Source organism: Tachypleus tridentatus, chromosome 3 (genome assembly GCF_004210375.1).
Source record: "Tachypleus tridentatus isolate NWPU-2018 chromosome 3, ASM421037v1, whole genome shotgun sequence".
NCBI classification, from domain to species: Eukaryota; Metazoa; Arthropoda; class Merostomata; order Xiphosura; family Limulidae; genus Tachypleus; species Tachypleus tridentatus.
Genome location: NC_134827.1, coordinates 91,834,878 through 91,860,114, shown reverse-complemented (window position 1 = coordinate 91,860,114; position 25,237 = coordinate 91,834,878). Strand labels below are relative to the sequence as shown.

The following is a 25,237-nucleotide window of genomic DNA, read 5'->3' as shown; positions in this document are numbered from 1 at the left end:
GTCAGATTTTTTTTATTCAGATTTAAGATTTTTTAAGTAATAATTTACTCATGCATTTTTCTTTTCAAACATTGACCATTCAATATGTAGAGTGATTTCGATTTTAAGATTAAAAATACTGTTATACATCAGAAAGTTGCCAAATTTCAAATGCAAAATATTTATAATTATCAAAAACTTTTATATAGAAATAAATATATTTTAGCTGTTATTTGTATCTCTGTATAGGTTTGATCAATTTGACTGACCTCGTAGCTACCGTAAAAAATTAGGAAATAGGTATAAATTATGTTTAGTTTTTGTTCTAGTATGATTACATATAACAAGGAACCACAAATGTTTAGTCTTAATGGCTTAAATCTCATAACTTTACATATCAATATATATTTATTTTCATTTCACTTATCATTCAGTGGTGTTTGAATAACTTTGCAGGAATTGCAAAGATGGGGCACACATGCAGTCATGTTACTATATCCAGTAGTTTAAAATTGTCCTTTACAAAGTGACCAGTATCTTGTAAAATACAATCGTGATGTTAGAAAAACATGTACTTTCAAGAATTCTTGATAGAAATTAATAAAAATCCCATAACAGTAGATCTTTCTTCAGAAGCAAATTAGGAATGTTGGTATAAGTTTCTTTGATTGTGCATTAAAATATCCAAAGAAATCACTTTTGAAATGAAAAAACACTAACTTGTACAGTACAAAAAATGCAATTGCCAATATCTTGGACACACAAACAACTCTTAGAGAACATTTCAACAACCATAAATCATCTATTAACGCTGAAAAAAATCTCCCCTGTTGTTCAACACTTTAACCAGCCCAGTCTTTCCATTAATGTTGTTACTCTCATCAGTATTGAAAAAGAATTCAAAAATAAAGCAGATTGAGAAATAAAAGAAACTTATTGGATTGCTAATATAAACACTTTTCAACCTTTCAGAATTATTCTAGATCGTAGAATCAGTTATTTCCATTCATCGGTTTTGACTTGATCAGAAAAATAATTTTTCATTGTTTGCTTATTTTTGTTATGTGATGTGAAAGCTGAATTTCCGGAATCTTACAACTTATTTAAGGTAATTTTTCATACCTTGTTTTACAAATTTGTTAGTATGACAATAACCACTAATAAATTGAGATAGATTGGAAACTGAATTTAAAGTAAAGAATTTCTTCTACACTGAAAGTTAGGAGAATTTATTGGGTTGAATGGATAAGTGATTAGTGGTTAAAAATGAGAGGTATCATTATCAAATGATTATTCAGATTTTGTTTTCAAATAAAATTATTTTGGTTCATACATCTTTTAATGAATTTTTTGTGTTTTTGACACACAAAAGCAGTGCTGGCTATAAAATGCAAGTGAATTTAAAGCCTTTATGTAAGCACTTTCAGAAAAGTACCATATGTAAAATAATAGTCATGTTATTTGAAATTTTCTTAATTTATTTACGTGATAGGTACCATATATTAAATGCTGTTTAGACTGATTTTTAATCTTAGAATTAAGTTTTATTTTAATAATACAAAGTTCCATATAGGACTTTTTTTTACTGATTTTATTCCACATACTAAATCTTAATATATATCTTGAACAAACTGTCTTAATTACTATTCAAATGGAATTATTCAAAATTTTGGTAATGAATCTCATTGCCTCAAATATGATGATATCTAAAGCAAGCAGTGAGCATTCTAAAGAATTATAAAAATACTTTCCAAATAATTTTAAGGTGTTATGCCATTTGATTGAATGTAATCTTATTCAAATGTGTAGGTGTTGATAAATTTATATTTGTATACACACCCATCTGAAAAAAAACATTTGTTTTTCTTTTCTTAATCACAGTATGTAATTACAATACTGATACTTACCTGTTAATATTCTATGCCTGCTTTTTATCCTAATGACAAATATTTCATTTTATGCAAAACTCACCTCAACAAATACAAATATTACTTGTGTAGTTACCCATGTAATAGAAAATACTACAGTACCTTTGCTTAAATTGAATTCTGAAGAACATCTGTGCAGATTCCTGTATCAAGTTTTTATATTAATTATCAGTATGACTGAACAATAAAAAATCTGTCATATATTCCATTGTGGGTACACTTGTGGGAAATGATACATAGGAGAAGCCAGTAGATTATTGGCCGAGTGTGCCTGAAAGCATCTCAGAGACATAATAAATTGTAACAAAGATAAACCATTGGCTCCACATTGTAATTTGACAGCCATAGCCTTGAACATTTTAAAATACTTGTTTTAAAGAAGGTCCCTATGAACAAGTAAAGCAATGAACTACAAGAAGTTATTTTTTTGGTCAAGAAACTACTCATTTCAATTGAATAAATGAACATTTTAAATTTTGATAGTGTGTCTATGTATGTATGTATGTATATATGTATATTTTAGTGAAATTAAATAATTACATCCAAATGAAGCTAAATGAATAAACAAAATCATGAGTAAGGACTGTATTAAAAACAGCAAACCTCAATTTCTGATTAATTATATTCATAAATTTTTAAGCCATAAACAAAACATATTAACATGAAACAAAATATGCTGCATATTTTTAAAAGGGATCCTGGAGTACAAGCTACAGCCTGGGATTATAAAATGTATCCTAGGTTTTGGAGGTGACTGCAGAATTAGGACCCACATTGCAGTGGGGATACATTGTCTATCAGTCTTAACCTCCAGTTTGCTCGTCTCATATTAGAAAATTAGAAATTAGGAAAGTCATATGTGGGTACTCAAGCCCACAATATCACACATCTATATCACCCTTCACTGCCTACAGACAGATGTGGGAAGGTGTCTGCTCTTCCAAGTTAAAATAAGAATAAGAAAAAAATGAAAAATATCAAGCATATTTTGTTTCATGTTAATGTGTTTTGTTTATTGCTTAAACATTTATGGTTATAATATGTATGTGTGTAAGGTATTTCTATTCTCTTTTGATCCTTCAACAACTGCCATACAGAATTTTCTTTAACTTTACTGTTGCATGTGATCTGTTAACCCTGTCTGCATGGCATCCTTTACTGTTTGTGTCACAAGGTTTTTAGTGGCTTACATTTAAAATTTTATTGAAGTATATTTTGTTTATGTTGTACAGATTAGTATAGCATAAAATTTTATCTAATAATTCATAAGTTTTTAAGTTCTTAATTTCATAAGGCATTTAAAAAATACTTAATTTTTTCTAGTGTGAGAAATGTAACTTCTTTTTTTTTCTGTAGGCTTTTTTTTATCTATTAATTTATTCATTACCCCTTCAATAAGTATGAAATTTAATGTGATTACTTATTACAATATTGTCATTATTCAGGCAAAGCATAATTTTCACAGCTTTCAGTCTTATTTGGTTACATTGTGTGGACAAATCATATTTTTATAACCTTCAATACTATCTCATTACAGGGCCATCAAATAAAAAATCAGACCTCTCTCACCACAACCTCCCTTTCAGGATTTGTTATTAGATTTATCTTATGTTTAAATCTTTATTGTTTATGACTAATAGAAAACTCAGGTTTTTATATATCAAATGGCATAGCATATTTTGTTATTTCAAAGAATTGTCAATTTCTCTTTCAGTACAAGTTTTGTTCCCATATCAGTCAGCATATATGAATTTGTAATTGCTCTTATTGCATAGTTATAAAGCCAGAAAGATTGTGACAGTTATGGGATATTGTCTGCTTTTTGCATTTCTTATTTTATATTATTTGGTGTATTATTTAATGAAATAAAAATTAATTAGTGTACTATTATCATTAGCATAAAAAAGTAGGGCTAAATGTCACTGACAAATATACAAAACAAAACCTGGGTAAGGATTTTATATTTTTTATTGTATATTTTTTATTATAAAAGTAACTGAAGTGTCAAAAAGAAATATCTTTAGGTTAGTTAAGGAGTAACTCATGAGTAATGTAATTTAACAGTGTAACCCTTTAGTTCGAAATGGACCAAATAAGCAATAAAATGTAAGCATAATTAACTGCTTGCTGGTGTGAGTTTAAAGCTATATGACAAATAAATGTTAAATATATATATTTATTCATTGACAGTTTTGTTTGTATTTTATTATTATTATTATTGCAAACACTTCTCTAAAAAATTTGCAAAGTTTACTGAAAGTCTGCCTAAAGTTTGTGGATATATACATACTATACTTACAATTAGTAGTATCAAACCTATAATGACTTTAAATTAATACAAAGTTGTCAGTCAATATGGCTGAGCCCATGTCGAGAGAGTTAATAGTCTGATTCACGTTTAGTCAAAAATAATGAAAATTGTTGTTGAAATTACTGTAACAAATAAGAATTAATTTAAATAACAAATGTTGGGGTTTATACCATTACTGATGTGTGAGTCTTGGTGACTTGAAATTTGGTTGTCTAAGTAGAATATAGCAGTTTTACATCATTGTATTACATTTTAAACTGTAACTAATGCATGAAATCTTTAGTTAAAGTTGTCAAGTTTTAAGAAATATTGCAAAAGAAGATAATTTTGCTTAAATATTTTTTTGTTTATTTGGAGATTTTTATCTCTACGTTAAAAAAATCTTATATTTACATAGCTTTTCCATAACTGAAAATATAAAGTATATTTTTCATTTTTCTAATAACACAAATTAAAACTTCAATTCAGAAGTGAAACATAAAAATATTTCTGCTATTCTTGATCAGTTAAAGCAAATGTATATCATTACTTTTCCAAAGCTTTTAGACATTTGCTTAAGTGCAGTATATTCTATAAAATGAACACTAAACATTAAAAGATTTCTAGGCTAAACTCATTAGATACCTGTGAAAAACAAAATTGTTTCTAAGATGAAAAAAAGAACATCACCACCACAGCACATAGTATGAATCTCATATATGTACATTAAAAATGTACACACATGTATCAGTTACATGTATCTTTAGTCTACGAACATCGGAGTCGCATTCAGTATACATAAAATGACATTTATATATAGTAACTTTGTTATGGTTTGCTTCTACAGTTTAAGTGAACAAACACACAACTGTGCATAAAATGCACTTAGATTAAACTTGTGGTTGTAGTCATTTACGAATGTTAAGATAAATATGTAAAGCCCATACAGTGGACAAATGTTTGTGGTTTTCTAAAATGCTGATTGTGTTTGATAATAATGAAGTAGAAAGGTCTTGGTAAACATATTTTTGAATTTGAAATACTTTCTGCTTAAGTGTTGTTGAACTTATTTATTGAAAACTTTGGACAAGTTCAGTATTTACTGTATCCATTATTTACTTTCAAAAGTTTAAGTAACTGTAAAATAACTTATTAAAATCTTGAAAGAATCCAAGGTGTATATGTGTGTTGCTAAGACTGTTAAATTATATTTTTTAATGCTTGTATTAAATGAAATTCTTTCACTGTGGGAACTGTTTACAGGGGTTTTAACAGGCAGACAAGATTCAGAAGTAATAGAACCACCACTTGTTTCAAACTCGGATGTTTGTAGTACACCTATCCAGCCCTTGGGTCCTGAGTTGGTTGGAGGTCCTTCAGCTGGGTTATCATATATACCATTACCAGGAACTCCACAGACTCCTCATGTCCCAGAAGAATCATTTGTTCCAGTCCTAGGAGCTCCACAGCTCCCTCCAGTTTCAGAAAGGACAGGCCTTCAAAGTCAACCACCAACACTTCTTTCACCAACTGGAAATTTTAGTGAGATAACACCTATACCAGATATGACAGTCAGACCTCCTTCTTTGTCTTCTCCAAGTCAACCAAGCAACATAGTCTATCAACAAGGAGGAATGTTGTATCACCATCCAGCTAACTCAGTAGCAGCACCAGTAAGTCATTCACATATTAAGTGTAATGAAAACTAGATTATCGCATTAATTAGATTATACAAGAAATACCATAGTGTTGGGCAGTTGAAGCTGAATTTTTAAAATTTATAGCAAATTGGCAAGTCCAGCTTAAATTCAATGTGAAACTTGAAATCCCTGTAAGCAAGTCAAGTTGTCAACTGTATGAATGGAACCAAACTGAGTCCCCAGAAATGGTTTGGAAAAAGAACTAAGTCTATTTCACTTGAAAAACTTTAATGTGAATATTGAAAGGTCTTTGTGAATGCTAGGATAGCACAGAAGTAAACCATGAAAACAAACTACAGTTCATTTCCAAATGAATTTGGTGCATTTGTACACTGAAACATATGGATTGAACTGAGACCATTTGAAATTATTTCAACATGAAATACTGCCTTAGACCAATATTAAATTCCTAAGGAGGGTTGAATAAAATATACATTGGTGTGCAGCATATATTTATAAAAAGCTGTGATACAGAATTTTTGTCAGTGATACATTGTTTTGATCCATGTTTTTAACATTCCTCTAAGGTGCAGTTAAGAAATGATTAAGTTAATTTCCATTTGTATGAGTATCTATACAACAACCAGAGGATTGAGTTGCACAAATGTGTAGTATTTTTCTTAACAACTGTAAAGTTTATTATTGCAGACTACTTGTTTTGTATAAGGAATTTTATGAAAATAAAATTATTAAAACTTGGTAAGTGGATTTTGATTAACATAAATCTTTTAAAGTTAATTATTTTTAACCAATTCTTGTGTAAAAGTTAAAGCTGAATAACAGTTTAGTATTTTTTGCTAGTTTTAGTCTACTTTAGAAACAACAATAATATTTTTAACATCGGTTATTAATTAGATATTAGACAAATAAAACACTAATCTCTAAACTAAATTATATGAGTAACATGAACTAACTACTATTGTCTAAAGCCTTAATTAACATATATTGACATGTGCTGCAGTAACCACTCTGTAAATATTTGAATCTTAAGTCTTGAAGTAACATATATTACAATAAATAATATATAATATGGTAGTTACATGTACTATAATTACAAATATTCAAAACTAGTGTGGCAGTGAACTGTACTACAAGGCTTGTTATCTAACTGTAGCATGTTGTGTAAAAACTAATATCTGGAACTAATGGTAGTAACATGTGATATAATGTCTTTGGTAATTCCAGAAACCAAAGTTTAATAAGTCATTAAGTTTCTTAAATTATTAACTTCTTTTTCTAAGTTCTGTATAATTAAAGATAAACTTCAGTAATCAACAAATGGTATTATTAGATCTTAAACAATAGGCTTTACAGTAACTGTGTGAACAATGGGCTACTGGTATTTGGTATTAAGTATTTACTTTTAGGCTATAAGTTTATATACAATGGTTAAGGTTAGTGTAGGAGTTAAGTGTTCACAGTTTGTTAGGTGTAATGGATACAGTGAGTGGGTTTTATTTGGGAACTCAGGACTGGCATGTACTTCAAGGGAGTTAGTAATGAAGGTGTGTAATTTTTGTATAAAGTTTATAGGGTGTAAAAGAAGTTGGATGTTATTCTAATCAAAGTAGAAGCAACAGACAAAGAGAAGTTTAGACTGTGGTAAATAGCATGAGGATTTTTAGCATTTACATGCAAGGGATACATCAGTAGAAAGAGTACTTATTAGAGTGGAGAGAAGTAAACTTAACTGTAATGAGCCAATTATGTTGAGCAAATATTTCAGTCCATGGCTTCTACAGATTAAGAACTGTTGAAGGAAGAAAATCAAAAGGGTAAGAGAAGGGTGTAGTTGTTAAAGAGGTTGTAGGTGATTCCTTGACAAAGCATGTGGGTAGAATAGTCTGTAGGGTAAATGTGGAAAAAAATGTGATTATTCTACCCAGGGTCACAAGTGGAGGATATAATTAAGGGGGATAGCAGAGATGCAGATTTTATGATGCATGTAGGGAAAGATTAGTCAAAGAAGCTAATTAATAAGTGCAAAAGGTTGATAAAGTTATTTAAAGAAAAGGCTGTAACTTAAGTTTGTCAGGATACTGCCTGGAATTAAATGTGGAGATGAAGGTACCAGGGCTTAAGTTAGTACGTAAGGATGAGCAGATGGTCGGACATGGTTCAGTGGAAGAAAGGAGCTATTTGGAATGGATTAACTTGGTTGTAATGGAAGTTCTAAACTAGAACTAGACAGTGGTGAGGGTCAGAAAAAACTAAATAATAGAAAAAGAGGCAGAGAAAAGTTTAACATAGGAAATGAGAATAGTAGTAGTTATAAGGAATGAAATAAAAACCCGATAATCCAAGCACTTTTTAAAAATGGATCTTTCTTCTTTAGGGGCAAACTGTTATAAGAATAAGCTTAATTGTTACTATTGTACTACTAGAAGTTGTTACGCATTGTAATTTGTCTCAGACAATTTTCCAGTTTATTGTGTTTCATATTACAATTTCAAATAGTTTGAAGTTGGAATTTGAACTCAGAAGTTAATTGAATCTTGAAATGTATCAAATTTATAATATTTGCCAACAAGATTGATACACACAAGTATCTATCTTAACACATATACTGTAATAAACAAATAACAATACAGTTTATAATAATGCTTATAACAGATGTTGTTGTTTTTTTTATAAAAGTTTCATAAGCTTACAAGCAATAATCAGTCTCCTCTTATCTGGTGTGGAACTGAATATATTAGTGATTGTTCATGATAAGTAAATCAGTTTTGAGTTGATGTTATACTTTGCGTAGTTGCTAGATATTTTTGGCTGGTCTCATGCTGTTTACAAGCTACAAGCTTTTTTTTCCAATGAGATAGCTAATGTCAGTATAGAAATACTAACATCCAGCATAAATTCATTGAAGTTAAATGGCTTGTGAAGGTCAAAATCTATCAACATTCATGATCAAATATCTGTAGTTTTCCAATTAATAGGCATTTATTGCAGTTATAGCTTCTGAGGTTTATAGCATAGTAACTCTAGCAAATCAGCATGTAAAGAGACTATAATACTGGCAGTCACTAGTATTTTACATACACACACTGTACATTGTTGATTCTTATGCTTGAAAATCTTACACAAATTTAAAGAATCAATGACACTCTTGCAATACACATTTAACAATATAAATTACATGCATTTCTTAATGTATATTAAACTAAAACAAATGTAGATATTAGATATATAAAAGTAAATCCATTACAAAGTATAATGAATAGATGACTAGAGCATTGATGGGAATGGAGAATTTTGGTGTGATGGAAATAACTGAAACTGATTAAATGTTGATTTCGATGACAGAAGTTTCTTTGAAATACAGAATTATATGATATCGAATAGGGCTAGTGTATTAAAGAGGGGGAGCTTAATATGTAACAATGTGAGTTACATCCTGTTGAAGTTGAGGTTATTAAAGATAATAACAAGGAGATTAGATCCATTTGGATTTCTATTAGCAGATACAAAGGGAAAATACTTTTTGTGGGATTTTATTACAAATCACCAAACCATGAGGGAGAAAAGTATGGAGAAATTACTCAGAATGGCTTTTCTTACCAATTAGTCAAGAAATCTACTGGAAACAATTCCATTTTAAATTTTTTGTTCACTTCAAACATAGAAATGATCAACAAGGTAGAAATTTGGGAATATCTAGGTGCAAGTGATTATTTCTCCATTAAATTTGATGTTTAACTGCATATGGAGTTAGGTGATAGTGATAGAAAGCAGATTTTGAAGGGAACAAACAAGGGTTAACTGTTATGAATTGGCCAGCTTGAAATTTTAAAGATAAATGTTTGAAAATTTAAGGTAAACATATTCCTTGTGGAAAGAAAAGGGTAGCTGCAAGTGAAAAACCATGTTGACTCACAAAAAGTTCAATTAAATAAAAGCATAAAATTAAAAATTTTAAATTGACTGGTATGACAGGAGACTAAGAACATTATAGAATTTCAAAAAGTTGATGAAACAGGAAACTAAAAAAGATGTAAAAGAAAAAGATATGTGAAAACTAATGAGTTTGTTTAATTCATTAAGAATTTTAAAAAAATTAGAATGAGATTAGAACACTTGAAGGATGATAAATGAAGATGTGTCTGATTATTATGAGATAACTTGGTTATTAAATTTTTCTTTCTATTTGTTTTTTTTACTAACAAAGGTTTAAGCAGTATTTTACATCTTGAACAATCGATGAATGGAAATGAACAAGATGACAACATTAATTCTAGGCTGGTTAAAAAAACAAAATTGGGAAGTTCAAAAAACAATAAGGCTGCTAGGGCAGATAATATTTCCAAAGAGTTTTGAAGGAAGTTAAAGACTGCATATGTGAGCCGCTTAGTACTAATTTATTATCAATCCTTGAATAGAGGGCAGGTACTAACGTGACATCTCTTTTAAAGGGAGGTGATAAAAATTGTCGCAGTAATTATAGACCTATAAGTGTCACATCACTTGTGAAAAAAGTCTTTTGAAAAGTCTGTTAAAATATGCTTTGCAAAGTCATTTAACAAAGTTTAGGGTTTTATTTGATAGACAACATGATTTCATTAAGGGAAAATTTTGCTTTTAGATCTCTTCACTTTCTTTCAGAAGGTTACTGCTTAAGTAGATATGAGGGTATAAAGTAGATATTATGTGGTGTATCTGGATTTTCAGGAATCATTTGACAAAGTGCCATATAAAAGGCTTGTAAACAAAATTATCTCTAGAGGTATAGGGGATAAGTTAGGAAATTGGATAGAAAAGTGGCTTAATGGAAGAAAACAGAGGTTTGTTACAAATGGAGTTCAATCAAACTGGATTAATGTTACAAGTGATGTATCTTAGGACTCAGGCATAGGACCTTTGTTCTTTTTATTTAAATCATTATATTACTTAAAAGTGCAGATGATATGGTGTTGCTGGTTATGAAGTGGCTACTGCTGCTTAAAAAAAGGATTTAGATCATTTATTGAGGAGGGCAAGTAAATAGTATATGGATTTTAATTATAATAAATGCAAGATAATGCATGTGGGTTATTATAATTTGAATTATAAGTATTAATGGATGGGAATAACCTTAACAGTATCATGAAAGAAAAGAATCTTGTCACAGTCGATCAGTTTCTAAAGCCATCTGAGCAGTGTATTGTAATTAGTAGTGGGACAAATAGTACAGGGTGTTTGGAAAATCACTGTGCACTTGTATATTTATTAACAGACATGTTTCAATATAGAATACAGGAGGTAAGTATGAATAACAATTATAAACAATGTTGAAAGGGACCCCCGTTGGCATCAATACAGGCCTGGATCCTTCTTATTTTGTTTATAAACACTGCTATCTGTTGCTGGCTTGAAATAGACTTAATGAATGCTGATTACAAAACTGCACAGTGACTTTCCAAACACCCTGTATTTTTGGTTATGTTTACAGAAATAATGAATACAAATCTGAAGAGGTTATAACTTCATTATACAGGTCACTGGTTGGGACACATTTGAAATATTATGTTCAGTCTTGGTCTCCTTACCTAATAAGAGACATTGAATTGTTAGAGTTCAGCAAAAGGTTACTAGAATATATGGATGGATGGATCATTGTATGAGAGGAGGCTGAAATCTCTCAATTTGTTTTCTCATAAAAAATTAAAAGAAGGAATTTAATTGAGTTGTTTAAAATTTTTAATTGAATTGATAGTTTTTCATATTTAACAAAGAGAATAATAGTACTAGGAAACACAAGTATAACTTTTGGCAGGGTAGGAGTCATCTTAAGCTAAGACATTTTTTTTTTTTAACAGGGTGGTTGGCCTTTGGAATGGATTGCCTTCAGATATTGTAGAGGCAGTACATTTGACTGAGTTTAAGAAAAAGTTGGATAACTGTATGAATTATAAGGGCAGGCTTTGTTGGTTTTGTTTTTTTAAGTTAATTCTGTTTACAATGTAGAACAGCTGAGATGGACCAGTAGAAACCCCATGTTGTTCCAAAATGTTATAATGTGTGATGTTAATAGTCTTGTAGTATAATAATTGATATCCATAGTATGACTAATATCATAATCTCAGTAGTAGCAACATGTAGAATATTACTATTTAAAACTAAAGTCTAGATGTGTGAAATGTACTGTGATACTAATATTTGAAACTGGAGTGTTTTATTGACAGTTACTATAACAGTTAACATCTAGAACTTAATGTTTCATAAAAATATGCTACAATGTATCCAAAATAAATATCTAGTGGTGACATAATTTATTATGGTATTCTAATATTACATGCTTTACTTTCATGTAGTGTATATTTTTTCTTCACAGTTTCTTTCATTTTTTAAGTTCTAGATGGAACAAGTTAAATCTGTTTGTAGTCCTATGCTAAATTCAGCCTGAGGTGTTACTTTCTGTTAGAGATGCCAAAGTTTGAAATTTGTCTAACCAGTTAATCATCATGCTTGAACCAATTCATAAATGGTTAGTCTGTGAAGTTTAAGAACTGTCATTATTATGTTATGGAGCCGATACATATCACAGAATTAAACTCGTATCTCCTTTGTGTTAAGATTTTATTATTCATTCGCACATTAAACTGAAAATAGATTATTAAATCACTCCTGTATTTGAAAACAAAATTCACAAAATAATTTAGATGAGATTACATATTATAGTTATATTGCTGCTTTGGCTCACATATTTAGAATTAGACAGTATATTCTCACAAATTCTTTGTTTAGGTATTTCCTTGTATGCTGAAAGCCATCTTATGTTCAAAGATTCTGTACATTCTTATCCACTATTTGCCACATGTCATATGACCAGAAGAGTGTTTGCTTAAACACATTTCTGATTATAAAGTAATATTAAAGTCCTAGTATATGGTTTTGTTTGCCTTCATAAGTCTAAACATGTATGATATAACTAAAATTAATTTTTCATGTCAGTTCACTTTTGATGCTAAAAACAGTAAGGTCATTCAGTTTTCTCAAGTTAATGTCCTCCACATGAAGTTCTTTATCAGGCTTAGCTTAATGAATACTCAGCTGATGCAATGCAAACATTTTAAGATATCTCATCTAACTTGAAGACTTTTATTTAATGCATAAGCCAAAGTGGAATTGGGACCTCTTCAAAATTGGAATGTGAATTGCTTTTCAGTGGAGAATTTCATCTTTCAGTTAACACTTCAAAACAGTTATAGTATTTTGATTCAAAATATTCATATGCATTTTCTGTTTGCTCTGTTAATAACTGGAAGTAAGACCACAGAAGGCTTAGGAAGATATTGATGCTATTTTCAGCATAATAATGGCTAATTAGACCTACTGTTATGGAATCAACAATAACTTATAAAACATTTCATTTAAATAATGTCTTTTTCTCTTTCACTATCTATATCATGAATTAATAGCTCCTTGGGAACCTCCTTGAAAAAAAACACTTCCCATGAGGTTCTTTACTTCTACTCACATACATAGTCATTCTCCTTCAGTGTTTCCCTCTATTTGCAGAAAAAAAAAAAAAACATTTTACAAGCCTTTCACTCCCATACACCTCTCAATTCACATAATTTAACTGATATTTGTGACTACTCTAAAGTGTAATTGTTTTATATTTCTACCTAGTCATTACAAATTATTTTCTACTTTTTAATTTTTCTGCCAATACAGTTGTCCTTGGTTATTCATTTTGGATATTAATTTTGAATTAATACTTTGAAGGGTATATCTTCTATCAGCATATTTACACTGGCTTCAGGTGGCTGTCCTTGACTGGAGAATTTTCAGTTTTACTTTGTTGGGGGATTGATCATTCAATAAGCTGCCCTTAGTTTCTCATTGAATTGAGTTTAGGGTCCCAAACATTTTCAAATACAGTTCACTAATTTTGGAACGATAAGGTGTTATTCCACTATTGTTTTTGAGTATTTTTATCTGTAGTTATTTGGGCTCAATGACATAGATTTAGGTAGATTGGTGAATACTCATAATTACATTTAGGTTTAAACTTAGAGCTTAATAGTATCCTTTGTCCTTTAATGTTAGATTAGGATTCTCATGGGTCTTTATTATTTAAGGATTACTTACAATTCATCTTGCTGATATTGAGTTAACTATTATTTTTTTTTTCATCAAAATATCACATCAAATGTAACACCTGTTTGATTTTCTTTATTATGTATAATTTATACTTCATATTAAGTTTATTTGTGTGGACTTCTGGAGTCTGAAGACTGCACAAACTTCTCCAAATGTTCTAATTATTATTATTAGGTTAGGATTTTTGAGTTAGAGCTTTGTGATAGTTTGATTAGGCTTAACAAGTTTCTTGTTATTTTTGGTTTAGGTCCAGCATGGCCAGGTGGGTTAAGGCATGGGACTCATAATCTGGGGGTTGCGGGTTCACATCCCCATTGCACCAGTCATGCTTGCCTTTTCAGCCATGGGGTGTTATAATGTGATGGTCAATCCCACTATTCATTGGTAAAAGAGTAGCCCAAGAGTTGGTGGTGGGTGGTGATGCCTAGCTGCCTTCCTTCTAGTCTTACACTGGTAAATTAGGGACAGCTAGCACAGATAGCCCTGGAGTAGCTTTGTGCAAAATTCAAAAAACAAACACAAACATTTTTGGTTTACCTGAAGTTTATATTATGGGTAAATTAATAATTAGGTTAAATATCTTCATTTTTTCAGCACATGATATCTGATACATATGTTTGTTTCATTGCACACTTTGTATCAGCTATTTCATTTTCTTAATTCTTTATAATTTATACATAATTAATTTAGTCTGTGAGAAACCCTAGGGGTTGGAATCTGTCCTACCTTTTTTGATATTGCTTGCCTTTCTTCTACAATAGTTGAAACCATTTTGTCAGTTTTCTTCCATCTGATTATGGCTTACCTTCCCAGGCCTCTTTCTACTTTATATCTGCTGATTTTCCGGTGTCAAAACCAACTAGTTGGGTTTAATGTGACATTCTTCATTATTTTTCTGTGGTTTGGGGCCTCACTTGACAAAGTGAAACATTCATCAACTTTCTTTCTCCTGTTCTGTAATGGGTTGGTCATCTGCAACTTTGCCTCTTTTGTTCTGAGTCATTAACAGTCAGTTTAGCAATATTTTGTTCAGGCAACATTTTTAACTTAGGCTCTTTCATGTCAATATCAAACAAGGTATTGGAACCAGTGTTTCTTCCTTGTGACTTGTGTTGTTATAACTAGTATGTGAAACAAATGATTATTAATGATATTTACTGTAGTAATGTGTATGTGAAGAAACTGTGTTATAATAATATACTTTACTAACTAGCATGTTTAGTAATGGCATTAGGTAATAACTATTACCCAAAGAAAGTGCTTATACACTTTCAAAAATGTTCAGTTTTAGGGTTTTGTATTTTTAACTTCAATTGATTTTTTTGAAACTACATGTTTTCCTAACATAATGAAGAAAAGAAATCTTAGTTGTGATATACTTTGTAAAACAAACCTCTGAAGGAATATGTATTGTTTATATACACTGTAATAACTACTGCTACTACACATTTTCTTCAAGTAGTAATAAGTTACATTGATTATATTGACTGGTGTCATGTAAAGTAATCAGTTAATCAAAGTCATGATTAGATCTATTAATATCATGAAAATAGTCTATTTGTGTTTCCAGTTATTCCTGTTTATAACAATTCTGTATTTTATGATTCCAACCATCCAATAATCAAAACTAAAATTAAGTTTATTAACATTATACAAGGACTCGGACATTTTTACCAACCAAGTAACTACCCTGTAATAATGCAACTATATACATTATAACTCTGACAAGCTTTTTGTAAACATTAAAAGTCTTGTACACAAAAAATAATATTTATAGATAAAGTCTTTATTAAAGATTTGTCTGTGAAGTTACAAAAAACATTACTGGGTCAGTAATTCAGTATCGTTGAATTCAAAGATAAAAATACATTTTTCATCTTTGTGTTTTTATATTTCATTTGTAAAATATCTACAACCTGTTAAATAAATATCAAAATTTTTTTTTAAACAAAACTTTATTCCTTATCTTTTTTCTCTACAAGAGCAATAACTGGAGCAGAATCATCCATAATTAAATTTGAAAAATACAAAATCAAAAATACATTTTGTTTGTGACTGCAGATAGTAACACATAATTACAATCGTTTATAAAAAACAGTTTAGGCTTATAACACTTTTTCATCTGTTCTCACTTAATTTTATTACTTTCTTGGTCTGTAGTTACATTTTACTAACACAGCAAAGTGGTAAATTACCTGGTGTAAGCTTAGTGCAAAGAACATCAAACAGTGGCAGCTCACTTGCATACCTTCAGAAGTTTTCTTATTTAAATTTTTTTTCACTTAGGTTTTCTCGCATAACCTGATTAGTTTGTAATTTTTACATTTTAATTAATTTCATTGAAATGTATATACCAATAAATAAATAATTTATTGCTTTATTTAACCTTCATGTCCCCACTAGTACAGCAGTAAGTCTACAGATTTACAATGCTAAAATTAAGGGTTCAGTGGACTAAGCAGATAGGCCAATGTGGCATTGTTATAAAAAAACACACATTTAATCTTCACTTCCTTTGTATGTGGGAGCTTGATTTAGTGAGACTTTTTCTCTCTCTATGTTGGATCCAAACAGAATTGATGTAACTTTTAAATCTGAATTAAAACATAAAATATGTATGAAACACAATATGAGAATATCTCAAAACTACTACAATTTATCTGTTTTTTTAACTGACCTATGATTAGGTTTAAAAATTTCTTAACTTACTGGTGCTGTTGCTTTAGTCCAAACTTATCAGTCTCTTATGACAAATTATTGGCTTTTATCATTAAACAAAACAGTTTGCTGAATTAAGTAGTGTAGAGTTTGCTCTTTCTGTTAGTTATAAGCAGGTCCAGTAGTAATCTCAAGGAGAATCATAGACATTTCTTAAAAGATAGAGGATGTGAAAGCAGCATGTCAGTATGGATTTAAAAACATAACAATATATCATAAAGCTAGAGACAAAAAAGTTGAAATTTTATAGTCTGGCTTGTGTGAATATCAATAGTAAGTGGTTCTAATTTGTTAAACAATCTTTAGTTCTTATAAGGGAAGACAAATAATTTAGGAACAAAATATCAGTGCTTTTATGTCATAACTTACAAGTGCATATTCAGAAATTACTTAAATGTTTCATTAAGAAATTATGAAATTAAATCATAGATAATTTTCAACTTGTGTAATAAAGTACATTTTGATGTCAAATTTTCTGATATACATTGAAAATGAGGTTTTTTAAGTTTTGTTAAAGCAAGAAGTTGTGGCATGCACTTTGACCTACCTGAATTATTTAGCGCTAACGTCAGGAAAAAATCAGATAATTGAATTCATTATTTCCCATTATTCCAAATATTGTCATTATGTTTTTTCATTACTGTTTTAATCTATTAAAATATTGGTGAATGTCACAACTTACAAAAATAATAAAGTAATCAGAATTTGAGGTTTCTATTATTACTGTTTGTGATTTTTCAACACATCCAATTATTGCCATTATGTAGGATTGATGTTAAGCACAAAACTGTAAGTTGGTTATCTGTGCTCTGCCCATCACAAATTTAAAATTAAAGTTTTGTTTGTTTGTTTACCCTCTCTTTTTGTAATAATTGTATATAATCAATTAGTTGAGTGAAGTTAAATAATAAGTCTGACAGTTTATTAGCAAGTTCCATCAGTCACTCAGTTCCATACAAGTAACATTTACTGTAAAACCACCATCTGAAGAAAATGTATGATTGAGACTTATACTGTTTTAAATAGTATTTTTAGAAGATATTTGCTCATGTTTTTTTAACTCTTCTGTTTTTAGCTTGATTGTTGATTTTGTTAAAGGAATAAGTGGATGATTATTCTCTTGAGTGTAATATACATTTAACTGCTGAAGATATTTGTAAAATATAAATGACTATTGGGATACACTAAAATTTCAATTTAAATACTAGGTCTGATAGTTTTAATTTTCTGTAAATACACTGCCAGGGTTCAAGAGAGGTTTCATACCCAGAACTGGCCTTTAGGCATCTGCTTATGCTCCTTACTATGGTAAATCTGGTTAGATGCTTTTATGAATAATTCTTATTGATAAAACTATAAAAATCATATAGTTGACCTATTAATGGATGTACCACATCGTTCTCTTGTAATGTTACCATCACATTTGTTTATTGCAGAATACTATTAGGGACTCTGCATGTTCTGTTTTTCTTGGGACCCCACAGTGTAAAGGATAGTTTAATATATATTCTTGTACTCTTGTATTTATAAAAGTATTTATGTTTTAATTATAAATTTTTTTTCCTTTTCAGGTCACATATGTGGATCCAGTACAACCACTTTTACCTAATTCTAGCATAAGCATGCCTCATCAAACTTCATTTTTACAGAATCGTAGCCACTATATTACTCCTGATGGTCAGCCAGCTTATTATGTCCATCCAACTCCTCCTGTACATCCTGCTGTACCTGACAGTTCTGTAAGTATAAAATACTTGTAGACTGCAATACAGTGTTTACTTAAATCTTGTATAATACCAAATCATCTGTTTTTAAAATTACATCTATCACAACATGAACATTATCAGTTGTTTTTTTCTTTAGAAATGGGACTGAACTGAATGATAAAGCCATATTACAGAAGTTTCAATAAAATAATCCTCATGTGAAAACAGTTTCTTGATTTTTTCAGTTTGTAAAATCTGTAATATTAAATCCCATTTACACTATACTTTAACTTATTAAGCTGTACTACTTAACATATTAATAGGTAAACTTCTGTGTTTTTCAGAGTTTTCATTATCAGTGGTACCTTGGTATGTCTTTAAATAAAAGTATGTACAACAATAAATAGTTTCTTTTTTCTCACCATGTATGCACAATGAGGGATCATTTGGTCCTTCAAATTTGTCTCTGTGTATTTACCTTTGACAAAAACAAAAATTTAAATCAATCATTGAATTTTTAAGAAATTAATAATTCCTCTTTTAATTTTTTTTTAATACCAGCTTTCACTGCTGCTAATGGCAATTTCCATTTCTATCAGATGTGTTATTCCATGGTAAACAAAGTGCATCATCACTTGTCAGATATTTGTCTAGGTAGCTAATTACTCCAGTTCAATCTATAATACATTAATACATCTAGAAATACCCATGAGATTAATGTGATCCACAAACTTTACTACTTGTGTTCCTATCATATCATCCATTTAAATAAGAAAGAGCAAAGTCTAAATTACTGTATTCTGAAACACACTACTTATATAAAGTGTTAGGTTTGAGTAGATCCACTTATAACAAGTGTTTGATGTGTTTCTTTACCAAAATAATCCAAGCATTTAGATTCCACAACTTATTAAGTAAAATTTTTGTTAAACTATTATATTTTGCACTGTATAAAACAGCAGTCTTTTAACTTGAATTTACTTAATGTTTTGGTTTTAAAAAATACATATATTTTTCTTATTTTCTGATCATGAGACTTACACAGATTTTATTTGTTTCAGTATTTTTACTTTCAAGAGGGTATATAAGTTATCTGATCACTATTATAAATATGATATTAACATACCCAATTGAGAAACATCAGCACAGTTATAACCTACACTGCTATTCATGTTATGTTGATAAATATCTGACATCACTAAAAGTTATCTAACTTAAAAATAGAATGTATCTTCATGAAAATTGGAAATATCTCAGTAAACATTTTTGTACACCAAAAATCATATTTTATATATATATATGCTGCTGGCCAAAATTTTATGGCCAATGAAGATAAAGAAAAAATATGCATTTTGCATTGTTAGGCTCAACCACTTATTTGAGTAGAGCTTTGAAAGAAAAGGGAAAATAAGAATAAAAAAAACTTTTCAGCACTTAATAGGGAAAATGTGAACACCATGAAATTAGCCTAAATACTAGCTGGTCAAAAGTTTAAGACCATACTGAAACGAAGCATTAATTGGTAAACATTTTCCCTATTAAATGCTAAAAAAGTTTTTTAATTTTCCTGTTCTTATTTTCATCTTTTGAAGCTCTACTCGAATAAGTGGTTGAATCTAACAATGCAAAATGCATATTTTTTCTTTATGTTTGTTGGTCTTAAGATTTTGGCCAGCAGGTATTTGCATGAAAAGTGAATTTCATGGTAAATTGTATTTATTTTCATTTTGTAGTTTCCAAATTTTATTTGCATAATCTCTTGAACCTCTTAAATGAACATCAAGAGATTTTTCTTTAATAACCTGTATTTTATATTTAGATTTCTACATAAATAATACACTTAATTCCATAGCTATTAAAGATGTCATCCAAGAGTAATCAAAATAATGGTTGAAAAACATGAAATAAGTTAACTAACATAGTTCTTTCTTTTTCTGTATTTACTGTGAAGCTACTTGTATCCACATTTTAAACCTCTGTTATTTTTTGAAATATGTTTTCAGTTGTTTCTTTTTATTTTGCCATATGTAAAAGGGTTATTAAACTGCACAGTGATCAATTTCCTTCATATCAAAATTGTGTCAAATAGCTTTATGCTTTTGGATAACAAGGATTGGTTTTGAAAAAGCCTTTTCTGCAGAAAACAAACTCAAGATGAAGTTCAGTTGCTTTCTGAAGACTGGAAAGTTAGATTGTTTAATGAGAATTTTATTGTCAGACCCAGTACTGCTATTAAAATGTGAGACAGTGCTTAAAACAGAAGAAGGATGAGGCTTTCACAACCATACAGAGAGAACTATGAGCAGTAGAAATTCACGTTTTTAAATTGTGTGTGTTTTTTTAGTACTTTCTTAAGGCCAGGTACATAGTAAGATAATGTTGACACATTCAGATTTCTACAAGTGATTAAATTTGCTACATAAGCCAGCATACAGATGCTTTTCCACATTATTGAATTCCTGACATCTTTTAGCAGATACTGATATAGACAAAATTTGATCAGTACTGCAGTGATTGTGGCAAAAATTATTTGCAACACTGGTGAGTATAGAATTATATCTCTCAAGCATTTGTCCAGAATGCTAAAAAAGAAGAAAGATACTGTTTGTTTATTTAAAATAATTATAAAATTAACAAGTAAGGAAAATATCAAGTGCAAAATATATTTTCCAGGTTCATATTCATCATAATCCCAACCCTGTAGTACACCTAGTTTCAACCTCAGCTGTGGAAGACCATATTGGATTCCCTCCATCACCACCTAAGCCAGTAGTTCTGCCTCCTAACTGGAAAACTGCAAAGGATAAAGATGGAAACATTTACTACTACCATGCTATAACAAAGTTTGTGTTTTGGATATGATTTAATATATTTCCCTGACTTTCAGAAACAAAGCTATTCTGTGCATGTGATACATAATTAGTTATGATAATAAAAAGTATATTCCAAAATGTGAAACCTGACAGTTTGAGTGCTTTTGGAAGTGCCTTCTTCCAGAATGAAGGAAAAAGGTTTACCTTCCAAAAGTGCTCAAGTTATTGGGTTTCAGTCATTGTACATCTATAATAAATAAAGAAAGGTACCATTAGATTATCTGTCTATTATTAATTGTTGTTAAGTTCATCTGACAAAATACAGTTTCAACTTACTTGATGGAGAGGCAAGAATAGTACTGCTTTATTATTATAATTGTTTAATAGTAATTGACTTAGGGATATGGCATGGCCTAGCGCGTTAAAGCGTGCGCTTCGTAATCTGAGGGTCGCGGGTTTGCCGAGTCGCGCTAAACATGTTCGCCCTTCCAGCCGTGGGGGCATTATAATGTGACTGTCAATCCCACTATTAGTTGGTAAAAGAGTAGCCCAAGAGTTGGCGGTGGGTGGTGATGACTAGCTGCCTTCCCTCTAGTCTTACACTGCTAAATTAGGGACGGCTAGCACAGATAGCCCTCGAGTAGCTTTGTGCGAAATTCAAAAAAAAACAAAGACTTAGGGATAAAATTCTACTACAGGTAAATTTTGACCTATATTGTCTTATAAAATTACACATCACATAAATTGAAATTAAACTAAAATATCAACATATCTCAATTTATTTTATTGCAAACTCATATTTCCTGAGAAAAACAAACTGAACCATTTCATTTTTTTTCAGACCACTTATAAATAATTTTTATTTCATATGTGATCTTTAATTTTCCACTAAAGCATGATATAAGAGTAGCTATTTCTTCTCCTTTAAAGTAGTGTTCTGTAATAATCAAAATAATGAAATTGTGTGCTGTCTGTTTATTGTTTGAATTTACTGTCAATAAGTCGCAGATACCTACTGTAGACGAATTCCAGCTCACACATATATTTAAAACCATGATATTTGGTGAGCCAGCCATTATTTTGCAATGGAAAATGACAGTTAAAGAAGACATGAACCACAGTGGGAATAAGTAGGCCAATATATATGCACAATTGTAGTGGTTGTGAAAACAGTGCAGAGATTAAAACTATGTCAACAGATTTTGATAAGTGGATTGTCTTGGGTTAAAAAACAGTGAACTACAAGAGTTTCTTAAACAACAAGGTCTGGAGAGAGAGTGTGGTAGGTAACAGAAGAGAGAGAAGGAGAAACAGAGAAGAGATTAAGAAAGACTAAAAGAAAAATGGGAAATAGAGAAAACAAGAATCAGAACAAAAATTGAGAAAGAAGAAAAAGAGAGAGAGAGAGAAGATATTAGAAATGGGAGAATGAGAGTACAAACTGAGGTTGCAAAGCTTTCTCAGTAGAAAAATGAAGGACTCAAGAGTGACAATGTGGTCAGGGCCAGTTGACCCAAGCTGGCCAGATCTAATGAAAAGAAAGATGACATGGATGTTTTCCTGGAGAGATATAAAAGATTTGCCTGAAGTGAGAACTGAGCAGTCTGTCTCATCTCACTTCAACAAGAGAAAGACTACAAGTGTAAGCAGGCACAATGTCAGAAGATGCCATGTACTATGACATATTAAAAGTGACATTACTGGAATGATATAAACTTACTGAATAAGATTTTCATTTGAAGTTCAGAGAAGTTAAACTGACAATGGAGAAACTGTATTTCAGTTTGTGGCACATCTACAACAATACTTGACAAGATTGACTAACATGATGAAGTGTGACAATAGTTTTGAGGAACTGGCAGCCGTACTAATACATGAACAGTTCATGAGCATGTGCTCAGATGACTTTTCACTGTTCCTAAGGGAGAGAGCTTCAAAATACATGGAAGAGGTGATCAAGTTGGCAGAACAATATATGGAAGCCCATCTAGGTAGTGTAACTGGTAAGTCCAAGAATATCCAGTTAAAGTTGAAACCAGTGGTGGCTAACCAGAAGCAGGAGTCTATCAAAGGTGACAGGAGATTAACAGACAAGTGGGATAAAGCATATCATATTTGTTATAAAACAGGGTACATTGTAAAGAAGTGCAATTCCATCATCAACAAGCAACAGCAAAAAATTCAACGTAACTCAACTGGAGCTACTTATAAAAATAATGCTGGCAAAAAATGGGGAAAAAAAAGATTGTCACCATTGTCAGAAGAAACAAAATCAAGGAAACCTGTTAGATTCACCACAAGAAGGAAGTGTTGTTGCCATGACTGATTAGTGCACGACTAATGGTTAGCTCAACAGCACTAATAGTGATTGGAACATGTTACAAATATTAAGAGGTGCCAATGGGTGCATTAGTTCACCAAGGAATGATGTTCACATTAATGTATTTGTTTAGAAGTTATCTGTTAGAGGCTGAAAGCCATAACTGGTTTGCTATTAATTCCAATTGTGTTGGCTTTAGAAAACCTGAAAAACAGTTTTTTTCAGTAATTAATAGACTAATAAAAAAAAACTGACATCTAATATTAGCTTTTTGATTCTATGTGGTTGTGTAAGAATGTTTTTTTTTATTAATTTCTGAAACAAATGGAGTATCTCTAGATTTGCATCTTTGCGTCTGCTTATACAATATTAAGTAATATGGTTATTAAAAATATATATATGGAAGGGTGTGATGGGAATTTAACCTCCCTATTCCCATGCTTACTTATACAATTATTAATGCCTAAAAAACTTGCAGGATGTAACCTCTTTTTCCCTAGATATGCATCTGCTTCAATTATATTAAATACACTTAATTTCTAGAACAAAACAGGATGCAGGAGTCTGGGTCCTTCCCCTATACTAGAGTCTGTTTATATTGCATTACAGAATGCAATTACATGATTATAAATTAAAAACTTAATGTAAAAAAAAATAGTAAATTTACACTTCATTTAATATTTAAGTATCCAGTAAGCTGATGATAGGTATTTCCAGCCAGTTGCCATTCCTCTAGTCTGTAGTTCAAAAATTGGTCACTGGTAGCAGATAGTGTTGGTAGCTTTGCAGTAACAAACACAGGACAAACAAGTTTAATGATGGTTGGAATCAAAGCCAAGACCCTGAAATCATAATGCATCCCACACATGTAGCTTTGTGCTTCATAACAAATGTATGCAATGGCAATATTTTGATTAACTGATTTACTTACAAAATATTAATTGTTAGAATTGCTGCTCATGAGATATTTATATGTATCACATAGCATATTGTTGCTTCCTTTTCTTTGTATTATTAAACATTTTATTAGTATTATTTCAAGGAACAAAGATTATTTTCAAATAGTTTAATATCTGCAAGTAGTCAGAGAGAAATTAAATGTTTTTATCCTTTAGACAAACCCAGTGGGATCCTCCAACATGGGATCAAATGGAAGATGATTTAGAGTTAAGCTCCTCAACAGGAGATGAACCATTGAAGGTAAGACATTTATTCAGTTTTGATTTTATGTTAATATTAAAAAATGTTTTATACACAGTCTAGAGTAAATTGTGTGTGACATATTGGAATTGAAATATATTTTTCACTGCTGATATTAATACTACAGTATTTTTTTTATTATGATTATATATTTTAGTATATGGATCATCAGCTGCCTTCCTCGGTTTATTCAGTTAAATTCTGCTCTACAACATGTTTACATGTCGTGCTATCATCCAAGATATGGAGTAATTGAAACTTCATTTCAGTTCAATGCACTTTCATAACCTAATGCAGCATTTTCAAATCTACTTTATTTTTTCTTGTAAATTTTGATACAATATCTTATAGTTTGTTCAGATTTATTTCATTAGCTAAGCACATAATCTTTTATATAAATTAGACATTATCACAATTATATTTTGGGTGTATATCTTGAACACTAACTTCCTCTGCATAATTTATAACTAAGAAACTTTCTCTTTTATTTGTGTCAAAACT

At 30.3% G+C, this 25,237-nt stretch overlaps 1 protein-coding gene across 3 annotated transcripts in view; it reads left to right on the top strand.

Annotated features, from left to right (window-relative positions):
* Set2 (SET domain containing 2) overlaps positions 1 to 25,237 on the top strand; it is a 136,726-nt gene that overhangs the window by 96,655 nt on the left and 14,834 nt on the right. For all 3 annotated transcript variants that reach the window (XM_076495673.1, XM_076495675.1, XM_076495674.1), the window contains exons 15-18: positions 5,461 to 5,870; positions 18,269 to 18,436; positions 21,077 to 21,246; positions 24,652 to 24,736. In XM_076495673.1, coding sequence (XP_076351788.1) covers positions 5,461 to 5,870; positions 18,269 to 18,436; positions 21,077 to 21,246; positions 24,652 to 24,736 — 833 coding nt within the window. The remainder of the gene's footprint in view (positions 1 to 5,460; positions 5,871 to 18,268; positions 18,437 to 21,076; positions 21,247 to 24,651; positions 24,737 to 25,237) is intronic.